At 39.1% G+C, this 15,201-nt stretch overlaps 1 protein-coding gene across 2 annotated transcripts in view; it reads right to left on the bottom strand.

Moving 5' to 3' along the window:
• Positions 1 to 5,615: 5,615 nt before the first annotated feature.
• Positions 5,616 to 15,201, bottom strand: part of ORC5 (origin recognition complex subunit 5) — an 85,602-nt gene continuing 76,016 nt past the window's right edge. The window contains exon 14 of one of the 2 annotated variants that reach the window (XM_087441319.1): positions 5,616 to 5,905. In XM_087441319.1, the coding sequence (XP_087297445.1) occupies positions 5,848 to 5,905 (58 nt within the window). In that variant the 3' untranslated portion in view covers positions 5,616 to 5,847. Of the gene's footprint in view, positions 5,906 to 8,019; positions 8,830 to 15,201 lie in introns of those variants that run through there. The other variant, XM_004439309.2, reaches the window with a different exon arrangement.

The raw sequence follows: 15,201 nt of genomic DNA, 5'->3' as shown, positions 1-15,201 counted from the left end.
CTTGAGTTTGTCGCACCCAAGATGTGTCTGAATTCCCTGTTTGGAGGGAGGGGGTTTGAATCTTATGTTCTCATGGTCACTTCTAACCAACTTCTTACTTCAGCTCACTTTGTGGTTTCTACTTGGTATCTTGTAGGCTTTAAAAGAAATTTACTCCAGTGTCAACCCCTACGTAGGAAACGGCCTCTTTTTGATGATCTCCCCATAAACATGGCTGCTGCATGCAGCAGACCGTTACAGAAAATTTAAGGGTTACAAAAAATGGTCACATCTTGAATTGTAAAGCAATAACTAAAATTTCTCTTTGGCTGTCTCACTCACACAGTGGCCCAGCTTACAGGCCTGTTTTTTTGTGCTCTTGGCCTAATCCTCAGGGGCAAAAACAAATTCTTATTTTTTCATGCAGAAGAGTTTAGCCATCTTTCTGCTGCCTTAATTTTTTCAAGGAACTATCAGGGTCTCATCTTCTGCCCTGTCTGCATCTTCTTTTTCATCTTTTGCTCCTAGTTCCTCATCGAGGTATTTTCTTCTCTAATGGGCATTCCAGGGTTAGCAGTGGAGTGATACGTTTTTTTCACCCAAACTATATAAGCATTAGAAATAATGTATGTGAATTGTCTGTTACAGTGCCAGGCACAGGGATGTTCAGTTGCTAGTTATCATTACCACAATCATATAGTTTTACCAGTGAAAAGTTAACAGAGGAAAAGAAAAGTCAATTTCCATCTCAAAGGACAATCTGTTGTCCAGTAATAATCCCTCAAGCTTTTGTCCTCATCTTGCTTACTCAGGTAGCTCTTATTTATTGTATGGTAATGATGGAACCATATTTATAGTTTTAATCATTACACAGGCCTGTCAGTTTCACCCTATTCTGCCTCCAACAACTGTCTTGCTAATGAGTGCCATGGGTCACAATGGAGACGAAGAGAAAGTCAGTGCAAACCAACCCAACATCTGGGGCCACAGCTCCGAGCACATCCTCTACTGAGTGTGATTCAGTGGTGGATTTATGATGATTAAGGTAAAAAAATACAACAAAAGATAGATGGATATTTCTAGGAAAAACAAAAGAGGTACCAAAAATTAAATATTCCATGCTTAGATCTATTTAGAAGATATTTTTATATTTAATGTAGAAATTCAGCATATAATCTTCCTTTCTTTCTGAAATGGAAAGTAAATGTATAGTATTAAGAACAGCTTTAAAACAATGGACTTTTGGAATTTAATTAGCATATTTAATTGGCAAACTCAGTATTTCGAGGCCATTTTGTCTGGACTGGGCATGGTGTACATTGTTATATCTAAATCCAGGACCCACTTGCTCCTTTCCTGTCACTTTCCTTTTTAATATTGCAAGGACCATTTGAAATTTTAGTATTAAATTTTAGTATTATTTGGTATTTAGTATCAAATACCAAATTCAGTATTAAATTTAGTATTAAATTTGGTATCTGAAATTTCAATATTTAAATAACAGAAACTGCAATTGTATCATGAATCCCATCTTCCCATAGAAAAGAATGACCAAAAAGTTCCTTCGAGTTTAGCAGCAACTCCCCAGGGAGGGAGGTCACCTTCTAGAGAGGCTCTGAATGCTCCTGGGCAGGAGCTCAGTCCGTGAATAGGACGAGTTCTCTAACCCAGACGAGCTAGCCGTATTTCCTTTATATACACATTTCCCTTACATGTTTCCATTCAGATACTGACAACCCCCACGTTTCTATCTCCAGCCTGGGCTTCTACTTTGAACTCCAGACTTGTCTATCTAACTACCTCCTTGACATCTCCACTTAAACACCTAATAGAAACCTCTACCTTACCGTGTCCACAACTGAACCCCGACTGTTTCTCCCCTCCACTCTTTCAGATATTCAGGTCAGAAACCCTGGAGTCATCCTTGACTCTTTCTTTCACAATCGATATCCAATTAATTAGCAAGTCCTGTAGACATTTCTTTCCAATTATATCCAGAATCTGACAACTTCTCACCACCTCCACTGTTAGCACCTTTACCTCAGCCACCCTTATCTCTCACTTGGATTGTTTTAATAGCCTCCAACTGCTCTTCCTGTCTCCACCTTCGTCCCTCCGACAGCCTATTCTCAACGTAGCATCCAGTGATCCTTTTCAAAATCTAAGCCAGATTTTGTGACTCTTCTCTCAAAACTCGCCCCACCTCACACAGACTACGAACTAAGGTCCTTCAATGCCCTGCAAGGCTGCACGTGGCCGGGCCCCATGACCTCTCTGATCCCCTCTCCTACCACAGTTGCCTTTGCTTCCTGGGTTCCAACCACATTGGCCTCCTTACAGCCAGGGCTCCTGTGCTTTGAAAGAAGGGAAGAGAGATACGTGGTGGTGCCACACCAATTTAAATTTTGAAAAGACGTAAAATATACTCCATCTGCATTCCATAATAATATTCTTTTCAGCGTATTATGTTCTGTGTGGTGATTTAAAGCGCGTGTGCAAATTCTTTGACACTCCTTCTATCAAGAGGTAGGTCTAACTCCCTTCCTCTTCAATGTAAGCAGGTCTTAATCACAACGCTGCAAAAGTGATGCTATGTAACTTCTGAGGTTAGATTAGAAAAGGCCATGCAGCATCTGCTGGGTTCTCTTGGAATACTGGCTTTCAGAACCTACTCACCATCCCATGAGGAAGAGGAGAGGGCACATGGAGAGACCACGTGTAGGTGTTCCAGGTGAAAGCCGTCAGCCAGCACCAGCCTCCAGACATGAGGGAGCCTGCCTTCATGTGAATGCCAACTCCAGTCTCAAGTTGCCCCAGGGACACTGCAATGAGCCAAGCCCCACCCAAACTGCAGATTCTTGATCAAAATAAATGTTGGTTGTTTTTAGGCCATTAAGTTTGGGGTGGTTGTTATCCAGCAACAGATAACTGGAACATCCTGTTTCTGTGCCATTTTTGATTCATTTTTCTGAAATGAATAGTTAGCATCTATTTCACTGCCCTCTCCCTTCTGTACTTCACTTCAGGTTTTTTTTGTCTCTCTTCTCTCACTTGTTTCTTTTGTTCTTTCTCTCATTATCATGATAAGCATTTTAAATAAGCAATTCTATTAAAAGAGACATATTGGCCACACATATTTGAGAATTGGTTTTTGATGTAATGTCTTTGAGATATTGCTTTTCATTATGTTGATTGGTTTCACATCTCCATTACTTGTATACAAATGATTTTTTAAAAAACTGTTATCATTCTAAGCATTTTAGGTGAAATTTCAATCTTAAGTCCTACTGATCATATTTCACAGGCTGCTACGATCACCATTAGTTTCCATCTGACCTGTCCTTTCTTTCTCAATATAGAAGACAATTATACTTTTTCCTTCAATTACAAGAACAATATAGTAACTAGAGGTAAACATACCAAAACTTTCACTTACAGAGGCGATCTCTGAATGTTGCTAACTGGTGATTTTTACTTCTTCATGACCGCCCCCAGTTTCTACAGTAAATATGAGTTCCTTTTATAATAAAGACAGATTCTTTAATTATGTATAATAGCATTATGAAAAATATGTTCTATAGTGTTTTCTTTTTGGGGGCAGGGGTCTTTTCACATTCTCTCCCTCTTGTTTCTTTTCGGTTTAACCCAGACCTTTTATCATAAAAGAAATGCAGGCAACCAGCCCACGCTGCAGGGAGCTGTGGACAGTGTCCTCTCCTGTTCAACACTTCCAAAGTTTTATTCCTACCTGGGCTGGGGAGTTCTGTCATAGCCCTCCTGTTCTCGTAATCTAAGCAAATTTCTTTTTTATTGGTACGTGTTTTATTTCTCCCATATAACTTTTAGTTATAATATCACAATAAGAAACAATTCATTTAGATCTACTTAATTCCTTTCTCTGTAGGTCACTTCAGCTTAATTATTATGTTTTTACATTCAGAGGCATTTGTAGCAGCTGCTGTTTTATCCCTCCTTGAGCCATGTGGCTCTTTCCCATGTCTTTTCAACCTCTCGATGACTAGGCTTCAGTTAGTCAATGTTTTTCAATTAAAAAAAGAAAAACTGATGTAGAAAACAGCAGAGCTTTCTATTTCAGCATCCTTTTTCATGGATATGTATGGGATTAGTGTATTTCAGTTCCGATGAGGCCCTCTTCATTTCCATCTGGCTGAGTCCAATGAACTACGCTGGGTGAATGTTCCTTTCCAGAGCAAGTGAACCTAAAGAGGGTTCAGAAATTCCAGGGCACACCTGAGCCAGAGCAATGTCTCTATTATTACGAAAGTCAGCCAAAAGTGATGAAATCATATGTTTGGATCTAACACTCTCCACAGAATTACGATTCTAAGTGGGTTTGGTTTGTTCCTTTGAGACCAGATACTAAATGGGACTTAGCCCATGTCTCTTAGTGTCACTTCATATCCTGGAGGGGATGGGGTTTATATGAATAGTGGAGAATTGTTATTTGAAAAAATAAAATGAACTTGTAGTTCTGTGGTGCGTTGAAGGGCAATAGTTACGACTACCTTCTATATATTTTCTTTAATTCATTTAAAGATGGTTTCTCCACCCACCACGTCAAGGACACTACTTTAACACCTCTAACTCACTAAATAACCACCTCTATGACTCCTATATTCATATTTGGCAGTAACTCTGATCTCTAACCTAGATCCAACTACCTGCTTCACATATCCTCTTGGCTAAGCACCTTAATGGCAACATGTCCAAAATTGAACTCACGATCTTCCTCACCCCACAGACCTCCTCCTCCCTCAGGATTTCCTATCTCAAGGAATGGCTCTACAAATGTAGATGGCCATCTTGTCCAGGCCAGAAATCTGTCTCCTTTGTCCAATGCTATATCTCCTACACCCAACACAATACCTGGCACATAGTTGGTACTTAGTAATTGTTGAATGAATATTGAAAAAGTATGGAAATTGCCATTAAGTCAGACTCTCGGCTCCTTCAAAGACCAATGAAATAGATTAGGGTTTATCTGAAACCCAAGCCAATCTTTACTGCCTCTAAAATCCAGGCTCTCTCCATCATGCCAAAGCTACCACTATTTACTCACACAGTTGAATGCCTGCTAAAATTCCCATCATTACTGTGCATCAACATGAAGTTAAATGAATGAATTGATTATAATTTTCTCTGCTGTACAAAATTTCTGCTTCTCATACTGCGCTTCATGAATGTGTCACTGCTGGAAAACGAACACTAACTGTGTATTCAGGGCATTTAACAGCAAATTTGAGTGAAATGTTGATATCTTGACAGGAAAGATTTCTTTGAGCTCTACTAAGCATTTCTTAAAGCAAACTGTGTCAGCAGACTGAAATTACATGCAAAATTATCTAAACTATTCACATATGATAGGCAGTCAGACTTTGTAGTAGATGAAGCTTTCAAAATGTAGGGGATGAAACTGAATAATATCAACCTCTGGTCTAATTACCTCTAATCCAAGTCTCTGCTCATGGCTAAAGGCATAAAATACAAACAATTATGGTACACGATAGTGTGCAACGTCAGGTAGCAACAGAGGAGAGACTATTACAGCCCTGAATGCACACATGGTGCAGTTGCTGCATTTCATCTACTATTTTAGAGACTTACTGAGAACTTAATGTGATAAGGGATGCATTACTCCTGGACTTAGTCCATTACTTTACCTTGCATGATACAAGCAGAGTGGTGCATACTTTGGCGGGACAAAGGAGGCTGCTTCTTACTGCCTGAGCTTTCCACATTGCAGACCACCTTAATTACATCCAAGTTGTTGGTTAACTAAATCCACTGGAGGTATACCACTAATTGTTCAGCCATCACACCTCAAGGGCAAACAATGTAATTCTTCAGTCACCTGCTCTCTGATTTGATCATTCTCAGCTCATGCTTTTGACTGTTCAACAAGATTCTGAAAAATAAGCAATGAAATCTGCATGAAGATTAGAACTCAATAGGTAATCCATCAATTCTAAAAATAAAAATCCAAGATATTATGTCCATTTGAATAATTCCAAAATCGCAAATAAATTATCCTATGCATGGATAGGTCAGAGTATCTCTTCTCTTTTTGTTGGAATGCTGCCCCATTCCCTCACTTATTTCCTTTCTAGGCCACAAATAATACTTCATGATAATAACAATAGCTAACATTCAATGAGCACTTGCTACGTGCCAGGAACCTTACTTAGATCAGGGTTTCTCAGCCTTGGCATTATTGACATTTTGGACCTGACAGTTTTGCTGTGTGAGTCATGCTTTTAGGATGTTGAGCAGCATTCCAGGCCTCTACCCTTCCCACCCGACACCTAGTTGTGACAACCAAAATGTCTCCAGAAATTGCTAAATGTTCCCTGGTGGGCAAAATTGCCCCCAGTTGAGAACTACTGCCTCAGATATATCAATTTATTTAATCCTTTAAACAACGCCATGAGATAAGTTCTACTCTCCACTGTACAGGTGAGAAAACAGAGGCCCAGAGAGATTCAATAACTTACTAAGGTCACACAGGTTCTAGAGATACTGACGGTATTTGATCCAAGGTAATCGGACTCCAGAGCCTGACTCTTAACTGCGGCCCTAGAGATTTGACCCCTTTCTGACTTTAGAGCTTAATATGAAGAGGCTTGTTGGATCAGAATCCCCTTCCGAGTTGCTGAAAAAAAATACTTTAGCAGTGAAGATTGGTTCAGGGATTGAAAATGACAGGAAAATAAGAGGGAGGTGGGAGGAAGGTCTCCACCCAAGTATGTACACCTGGGTCATGGTAATTGAAAGAAGACATTTTTAAAATGGAGGCTCACCCATGTGATGAAAAATCTAAAAACCCAAGGCTTGGTAACTTTCTTCTTCTACCACCTAAATCATTTTCAGGTCTAGGTGGAATAGATGTTGAGTATAATTTAAGTGCCTCCTCTCCTAATGGAAATATCTGGCCCACCAGCCAGCATAATTCTCATCATTAGATTCCCTCCTATAATTGGAGATTTATATCTTCCAATTAGAGAATTCATTTGCAGATGACCCTTGTTAAAATGCTAATATCCATATTAAGCTCTGTTAGTCTTCATTTAAATAAATTAATCAAATTAGTTAGTGAGTCATTTAGCAAGCCATTAGAAGTAAATTACAAAACAGGAAAGTTCTGATGGCCCAGTCAGGGGCAGGGAAAATCTGGTTACAAGGTATTCTGCAGGGGAGCCACACGTGGGGCTGGAAGCACGGTGTGGGGGAGTACAGGACAGGCAATGTGCTGAGCTGGGACAGGTGACCAGCAGTGAGGAGGGGCATGGAGAGTCACTTACAGGAAACTGTGCCTCCTTTCTGTTCTTCCCCAGAACCCTATTTGACAGTCTCATCCCCCAACATGCAGACTGGTCCCAGTCTATCCAAGAAGGCTGCACAGCACATCTGCCACTCACAGCAAACTATGAGGAGTGGCACACCCCACCCCACCCACCCCGCAACAAGTGGCACTGCTCTTCCTTGAAAGAGTTACCCAAACTGCTTTCTACTTTAATGATACATGGACTTCTATGTGCAGGAAACCTAAGCCTGACTTCACAATTCACATGGCTTTTCCCTGGTCCTGGCTTCTCCAAACATCTTGTGGAACACTGAATTTCACCATCTCCTGTGGGACAGGAGACTTCGGTGAGGGCACTCTATCCCTCATTGTGGATGTCCTCCTTTGGGCAAGAAAGTCTTCCCTCGCTGTCTCAAGTAGGGAGGCAAAAAAGAAGTCCAGTCTTCTCCCCTACCCATTACTGCTAAAAACAAGTAGACAACTACTTGTTTCTTTTGATCCAAAAGTGTCAATCACTACACTAAAAGGCTTCCTATCTTGGAGTGCCTATTGTGAGAATTTTTCTTCAAAAAAGGAATGAAAGAATAAAATGCCACTGAAATTTAAACTAGGCTCTGTAATTAAGCACTTTAAATCTGCTCAAAACAATTTTCAAGCATTCAAATGCTAACAGAAAGCTTCTTCAAAAATATGAACAGACAAGAAAATCAGACCCAAGGTTCATAATTGATATAACAGGAAAAAATTTTATTGTGGAACTCTTAAAGGCCGATGATTAAAGAAAGGAAAGAAAACCATCACACGGATCACAAAGCTAGATTGGGTGGTTAACTGCAAGAGTAACCAGATAAACCTCACAGGAGCACTCTAGCTATCAAGTAGGCTTAGAGATGGAAAGTTGGCCTGTATCTGATCAAACTACCTTGCCTTTTGAGAAAATCAGGGTGAAAGAAAAGCATACACAAATATCTTTTAAAAGATATTTAAAAAAACTTCTATTTATTATATTTTGCAACTATGATCTTTTAAAACCATGGCCTTAGGAAAATCTGCTTTGGCAAGCAACTGCAGAGGCTCCTGCGGAGAGGAAGTGAAGAGACTGGGCTTACATACAAGAGCTGCTGGCACGTTCAAAGTGCAGGGGATAGTTCACAGAGCAAAATGTAGTCCTAAGTAAATGGGGTTTCAGGCAATTTCAGTGTTAAGATAACATCATTAAGAGTAGAACAGATTGTGCTCAAACCCTGCTGTTTATAATTAACACGTTGCTTCCAAATACTCCAGGGTCCCTGGTAAAGAGTCTTCTGCTCACATCCACCCAGACCAATCAGAGGATTTTCATCAGATTCCATGCTGGGCCAGCACCTGTCTGGACAAATCCAGTAGAGCCAAAGAACTCCTCTCCCTGGCCAGCTAAGGAGTTGGATGAACACAGCTTGGCTTAGTCACTGTCACAGTGTCCATATGGCTTTGAAGCTTGTTTTCACAAGAAATCATACAAGTATTTTATTATGTCAAAGTTCACCGTCCTATAAACAAAAACAGACAATATGTTAGCATCCTCACCCCCTAGCCTGCTCCACTCTGCATGTATGATTCTGGGAAGCATGTGCAAAATAATTCACAACTAATGCTAAATCACCCTATAGTGCTATCAAAGGTACTGTGATGGGATTGACACTAATTTTGTAAAATGTCCCTAGAAACAGAGTGTGTTTAAAGTTTCTTTCTTCCCCCATGCATAAAGTTTGCTTTCCTCACAAAAGAAAACAAAGTGAGAATGATTCAACATCTGTATTTCAATTATAGTACAGAAAGTTTAGATTTCAACTGAAAGCTATTTGCTTTTTGTCTAATAACCAGAATAAAGTAATTAGAGATGCAAAAGTATTTAAATCTTCTTTGCTTTTGAACATTGTTTATCTTCCAAAACACCTGTTTTATCATTCGATAATGCATAGCTCATCTGTCCTCATTTGTAGTTTTCATTCTTTTCAGTCTTTTAACACTGGCTGACCTGTGTGTGTAATGCAACTAAATCTGTATGATCCAAGAATACAAGACAACAAATAGACGATGTGGAATGTATATTTTTGTACTCTGATGGCAGGCAGAACAAAATAGCAGGCAGGCAGAGACATATAATTATTTTCCTTTCTCCAAACTCATTCTTCACTATAAATATTCAGACTTGGAGGTTTATTATTTGAATAAATGATCAAAATAATTAGATATAATGATCTAGCAATAAGTATAAAATTAAACCCTTAAAATATTCAATTCTTCAAAAATAATCATCCATGTGAGAACAGCCTTTTAAAGATTCACTAATTGCACACTTATTTATTAAACCATCATCAATTAATGTTTTTGTCTATCCCTTGGTAATACACTTTCTAAAAAAGTTTCTAAGCAAATGACTGACATAGCAAATATTTTTAAAAATTTGGAATGGGGAACTATAGATACTGCTTATGAAAATACATTTAAAAATAGCTCAAATTAGATGCTATGGCTATTGTGGTACCTAATGTTGGACTGAAGAATACCTTAATTGTTTCATTACAATAGTGCCTCTCTGAAAATACTAAACCTTTCCAAATGGTATAAAAACACTGCCAAAACGATCCTGTTATCATTAGCAGTAATAAAACAACTAAAAATAGTTACTAAAATTAAAAAAAAAATTATCTCAGGCATTATTACACAAAAGGCATGGTTACTATATCCTAAAGCTATTTTATTTTTGTGTGTTTTTCTTTCGTTCAACTCTAGAATCTCCCAAATTTACTGGTAACAAGGTACCACTAATAAGTCATTTTGAAAAAAAAAATCATGATACTGGTTGAAAAGATCTTTTTTGGAGGCTCTCAGAAGGAAACAGACATAGTAGGCTATTTTTTGCCACAGGCAAAAAGGGAAGTGGAATTTGTACATCTCTCCAGACACGTGTCCCCACAATGACTTTGGGTCTTAAGGTTATAAACCTAAAGTGACAAGGTAAAGTCAACTTATTGTTAAGTTTTATTGTTTTGTTTTGGCATTGGGTAAAAAAAAAAAGTTTAGAAGAAGCTAAGATTGAAACAATTTAAATTCCAACACTACGGAATTGGAAGGCATTATTTGTAGAATATTACATCACCATAGAAAATGATCAATATGAAGACATACCTACAATATTAGGAGGGGAAAGGAGAACAGAGAATTGCAACTCTGTTGTGATGGCTAAGGAGGAAGGTTTGTATAATGGACTAACAATAGATGAGAACACAAAATACTGTGATTTCTTAGTGGTAGGACTCATACTTTATTCAGTAATCTGTTTGTGTAACTATAGCAGAGTTTGTGCAATAAAATTTTCTTTAATAGAATGAATGGACTGACTTAAAAACACTAATCAATTTAAATGTACTCATTTATAAAAGCTTCACTATATTCTATTTCTCTGCTTTGCCATTGGGAAGTAGTCAAGCAAACTCAATCATACAGTCAAAATTTCTGGACTTGTTTATAAAACTAAATTAATCAGCAATTGAACATGTAAGATCATTCCTTTAAGCAACATTTACTGCCCAAGATGTATGACTACCTTTCTCTATCATCTCTCTATCCCCCAATATAAATAGATGACTTGCCAATTAATCCCCACATATATTATTCTAAATCATGGCAGAATTTGATACAATAACCACAAGGGCAACATCAAAAATTATGTTACACATTCCAAAGATAACTTTGTGCTTTGAAGGACTTGGAGACAAATAGTTCACTTTAAAGAAAGGTTTAATTTACAAAGACAGTTATGTACTTTGCATGTACTTTGTCTTTTCATGGCTTAGATGAATATTAGATTCATATAAATACAATTTTAAGATTTTGGTTAGTTTTTATATACTACAAGAGATTCTCTCTCTCATAGAATCCAAATGAATTATTTCCTAAAGTAAGCATCTAGAAAGAAATAGGATAAACACAAATAATGTGTTTGCCTAGGAATAATTCTTAAACCAGAATTTAGAATACTTAACAGAAGTTAATTACACGGCAAAAATCTAAGGATTTAATTTTGCCTTTATCCTTTTATTTCACTTTGTTGATTCTTTCACTACACTGAAATATACTTTTTCCTCATGGGATACTATTTTATTTCCTGTTAGTTTTGTAGGCAGTTTAAGTTATTTTTTAGTTTGGTTCTTCTGACAACTTGCGACTGTACAACTTTAAGTCACCATCTTAAGATACCTTGTATCTTTCCACTGACTATGGAAGAAAAAAAATTGGAAACTTACAACTACCATTCACATTAAGAATAATCCCAAGACAATATTTAATAAGCTTCTTGTCTGTCATCTGTCTTGTCCCATACTCTCGCCCCAAATTCTGCACTCCCTTTCTGGAACCAGCCTCCTGCTGCTTCTCTGCTCAAATCTTTCCACTGCTCCTTGGTCAATAAAGTTCTCTCTGTCCTCTGCCTCTTCCATGAGTGGTTTTTTCTCTTCTGCTTAACTGAAAGTAGGCTCCCCTTGAAGAACCCAGGCTCCTCTTCAGCTCTTTCCAGTGAGGTCAGACTCTCTATTGTACCCCAGGCAGTCCTGTCAGGTGGGGTTGGTGTCCTTGTGCAAAAAGCTCTGCTCCTCTGAGACTCAGACCATTCCATTCACCACTGTTTATCCCTCTGTCACCATCTCTTAGTCACTGAATAATGTAGCATCCAGTTCAGTCTTCCTCTCCATCTCAAGACCTGTATCCAGCCTTAGTGATGCCACTGCACACTTGTCTTTCTTACCTCCAATGGCCGCCTCTTCTACTCGCATGATCACACTCAGAAATGTTCTACCTCTAAAAACATAAATTCAGACATTCTACCCTCTGATCCCCAATCTCTTCCTTTAAGCTATCTGGAACACCCAGAGACAACCAGTTCACAAACCCCTTCACTTTCTCCTGATCTACATACTTACTGAGTATTATAATAGTTCAGGCACTGAACTATTAGCTCTCTACTGGATTTACTTCCTTCCTTCTCTCCCTAGCTTAGACTCTGTGGTTCGTCACTTCAAGTGCTCACTTGCTAGCATCCACTGAAATTCACCTGGCAAAACCCCAATCCTACGTGATTTCAATTACATCCCTTTGCTGTCCCAGTACCCAGCATATGGAATGCTGTTGGAGAAGATCACAAGTTTCACAGATTGGTGCCACTGTAAATTCAAGGTCAGGAACCTCGACTGGGCCCTCAACACTCTCAGCAAGCTGCTTTCCTTGTCAGCACTTTCTTCCATTCCCCACGGCAGCTATTTCAAATATCCACATTCCTCTCAAACTCCTACTGCCTCTGCCCTTAGTCTCAATTTTGCCTCCTCCTTCACAGGCAAAATAGAAGACATCAGATCAGAACTCCCTTAACTTCTTGCCACCAAACCTCCAAAGCTCCACCTGAATCCACCCTGTCCTCTCGTTACAACACAGAAGGTTCCCCTCTCTCATCCAGGGCTATTTTTTTCAACTCATGCTTCTAAATCCTATGCTTATATTACATTTCAAGGACTTCGTGCTTTAAATTAATCTCTCTCTCTTTTCTATCATTAACTTTCCTTCTGTACCAGTGCTTCCCAACAGCATTTAAATATGCTCAAAGCTTTAATAATGACCCTCTCACAACCCCACAACCCCTTTAGTAGGTAATAATCCTCTCTTCTTCTTTATGGCAAAAAAAATTCTAGAATATAGGCTCATGAGGATAGGATACAGATCTGTTATACTTGTTGCTACATTCCCAAAGCCTAGCACAGTGACTATAATACACACAGTAAATGTTAAATGAATAAACGAATGGAAAGCATTCTATTTGCTGCATCAACTTTCTTATAAATACTATTTAAATGCACTATAATCTGACTTCTATCCCCACTGTATCCCTGAAAGTTACAAATGACTGCTTTATCATTAAATTGGATGGACTCTGTTTGATTTCCTGGCAGCAACTGACAATTTTGACCATCACTCCCTGCCCTTAGGTTTTCCTACTTTTCTTGTATATAACTTCATATATAACTGCTTTATCCACTTAAGCTGGTAGCACGAGTATTTTCCTGTGCTGTTATCCTTCAAAAGTACTATTTTTAACAACGGCATAGTGGTTTTCTTATAAGAATATACAATAAATTACTGACCCATTCTCTTATTTTGGACATTTAGGTTGTGTCGGGTGATCTAATTGTTCATTCTGTGCCACAGGTGTCTGGAACTAGGCCTACCTACCTCATCTTTGGTAACTATCCTTAGAAACTCCTCTCTACTAAGCCTCGACTTGGAATGAGAGTCTGTCTCCTTAGCTCCCTTCCCCTTGCTGCCCCCAAAGGCAAGCCCACAATGGTTCCCTGTCATCTGAAGTTTTACTGCTAATCACTATAGGAAAACATGCAATATTTATACATTTAGCATATACTAAGTTTAAAGCATTGTGCTAGATTTGAGGTAAGGCAGTGATTGACACCAACACAGTCTGTGCTTTGGGCTTCATGAACTTACACTGTAGAAGGAAAGATGAATTAATTAAAACTATGATACGTATCACAAGAAGACAATGAGACCTGTATACCACTGTGTGTGTGTGTGTGTCTAGGGATGATGGTGGTTATGGTGTATTTGAGAAGGCTTCCACAAGGAACAGACATTTTAAAATCTAAGGGCGATGTTGCAGTCAGCTGGACAAAGACAGGAGGAGTTGGAGAGTGCTGCACGTGCAGAGATGAAAGCGGATGGTGACTGTGAAGAGCTGGAAACAGCCCGAGCGGTCGAAGTGCAAACACCCAGGGGAGAAGATGTGTGTGCCAGGTGGGGCTGGGCACAAAGGCAGGGGCAAGACCACTGGGGCCTTGCAGGCTATTTTAAAGATTCTGTTTTTTAATCCTAAGAGTTATGGGAAACTATTGAAGACTTTTAAGTAGGAGGCTGACATTAAATTTTTAAACAATCATGCTGGCTGTAGTGTGGACAACAAATCAAAAGACAAGAGTAGACAGAAAACCAATCAGGAGGCTACTAGAGGAGAGATGATGGTGGCTTGGTCTAGAGAGGTAATGGTACAGATGATAGAAGTGAATGAATCTGAGATATACAGGAGGGACTTGGCAGGCTCAACAGGACTGATGCTTGGATACTGGGAGTGTGGGAGAGAGAAACGTCAGGAACGACTCCCAGGTCTCAGGCCTGTGCGACACGGCAGACTGCAGTGCTAATCACTTACGCAGGGAACACTGGATCCTCCTCTTTTCATTGGCAGGCAGAAGCAGAGGTTAGAATTCCTGAGTTCAGTTTTGGAAATGTATTGATGTAGCTGGGAAACATCCAATAAAAGTCAAGAATATTAAAAAAAAGGTCTGGCCTTTAAAAATTGCAGAGTTATTAATAGGTAGATGGTTGTTGAAGACCCGGGTATAGTTAAAATTTGCCTAGGAAAAAAGTATAACATAAAAAGAGAAAAGGGCCAAGCCTCAAGGACCAGCTACATGTAAAGGTCAGGCGGAGAGGATAAGCTGGCAAATGAGCCTTAAAAAAATAGCCAAACAATAAAGAGGAAAACCAGAAGACTGGAATCACGGGCTCTAAGAGAAGAGAGTTTTAAGAAGGAGAGAGCAGTCAGCAGTGTTGGGTGCCACTGAGAGGACAAATAGCCCAAGGACTGAAAAAGGTTCTGGGGAAATGGAGGAGATGGAATTAGATATGAAGAGGGATCCCACCTTAGTGAAAAAGGAAAGAAAGACGATGGGCATCATGTAGGTAGTTGAAGGAGTTCTCAACTGATGGTTTCAATTTTGTTCTGTGAAAGAGTGAATGCTGAACAGAGTGAATACAGTACAGATGTTAGGACTTGTGGTTTGAATAAGAGTCTAGGTTGA

This window comes from Ceratotherium simum, chromosome 1 (genome assembly GCF_057802395.1).
Source record: "Ceratotherium simum simum isolate JZ-2026a chromosome 1, ASM5780239v1, whole genome shotgun sequence".
Lineage (NCBI taxonomy): Eukaryota > Metazoa > Chordata > Mammalia > Perissodactyla > Rhinocerotidae > Ceratotherium > Ceratotherium simum.
The sequence above is the reverse complement of the archived record's forward strand: the minus strand, read 5'-3'. Positions and strand labels throughout refer to the sequence as shown.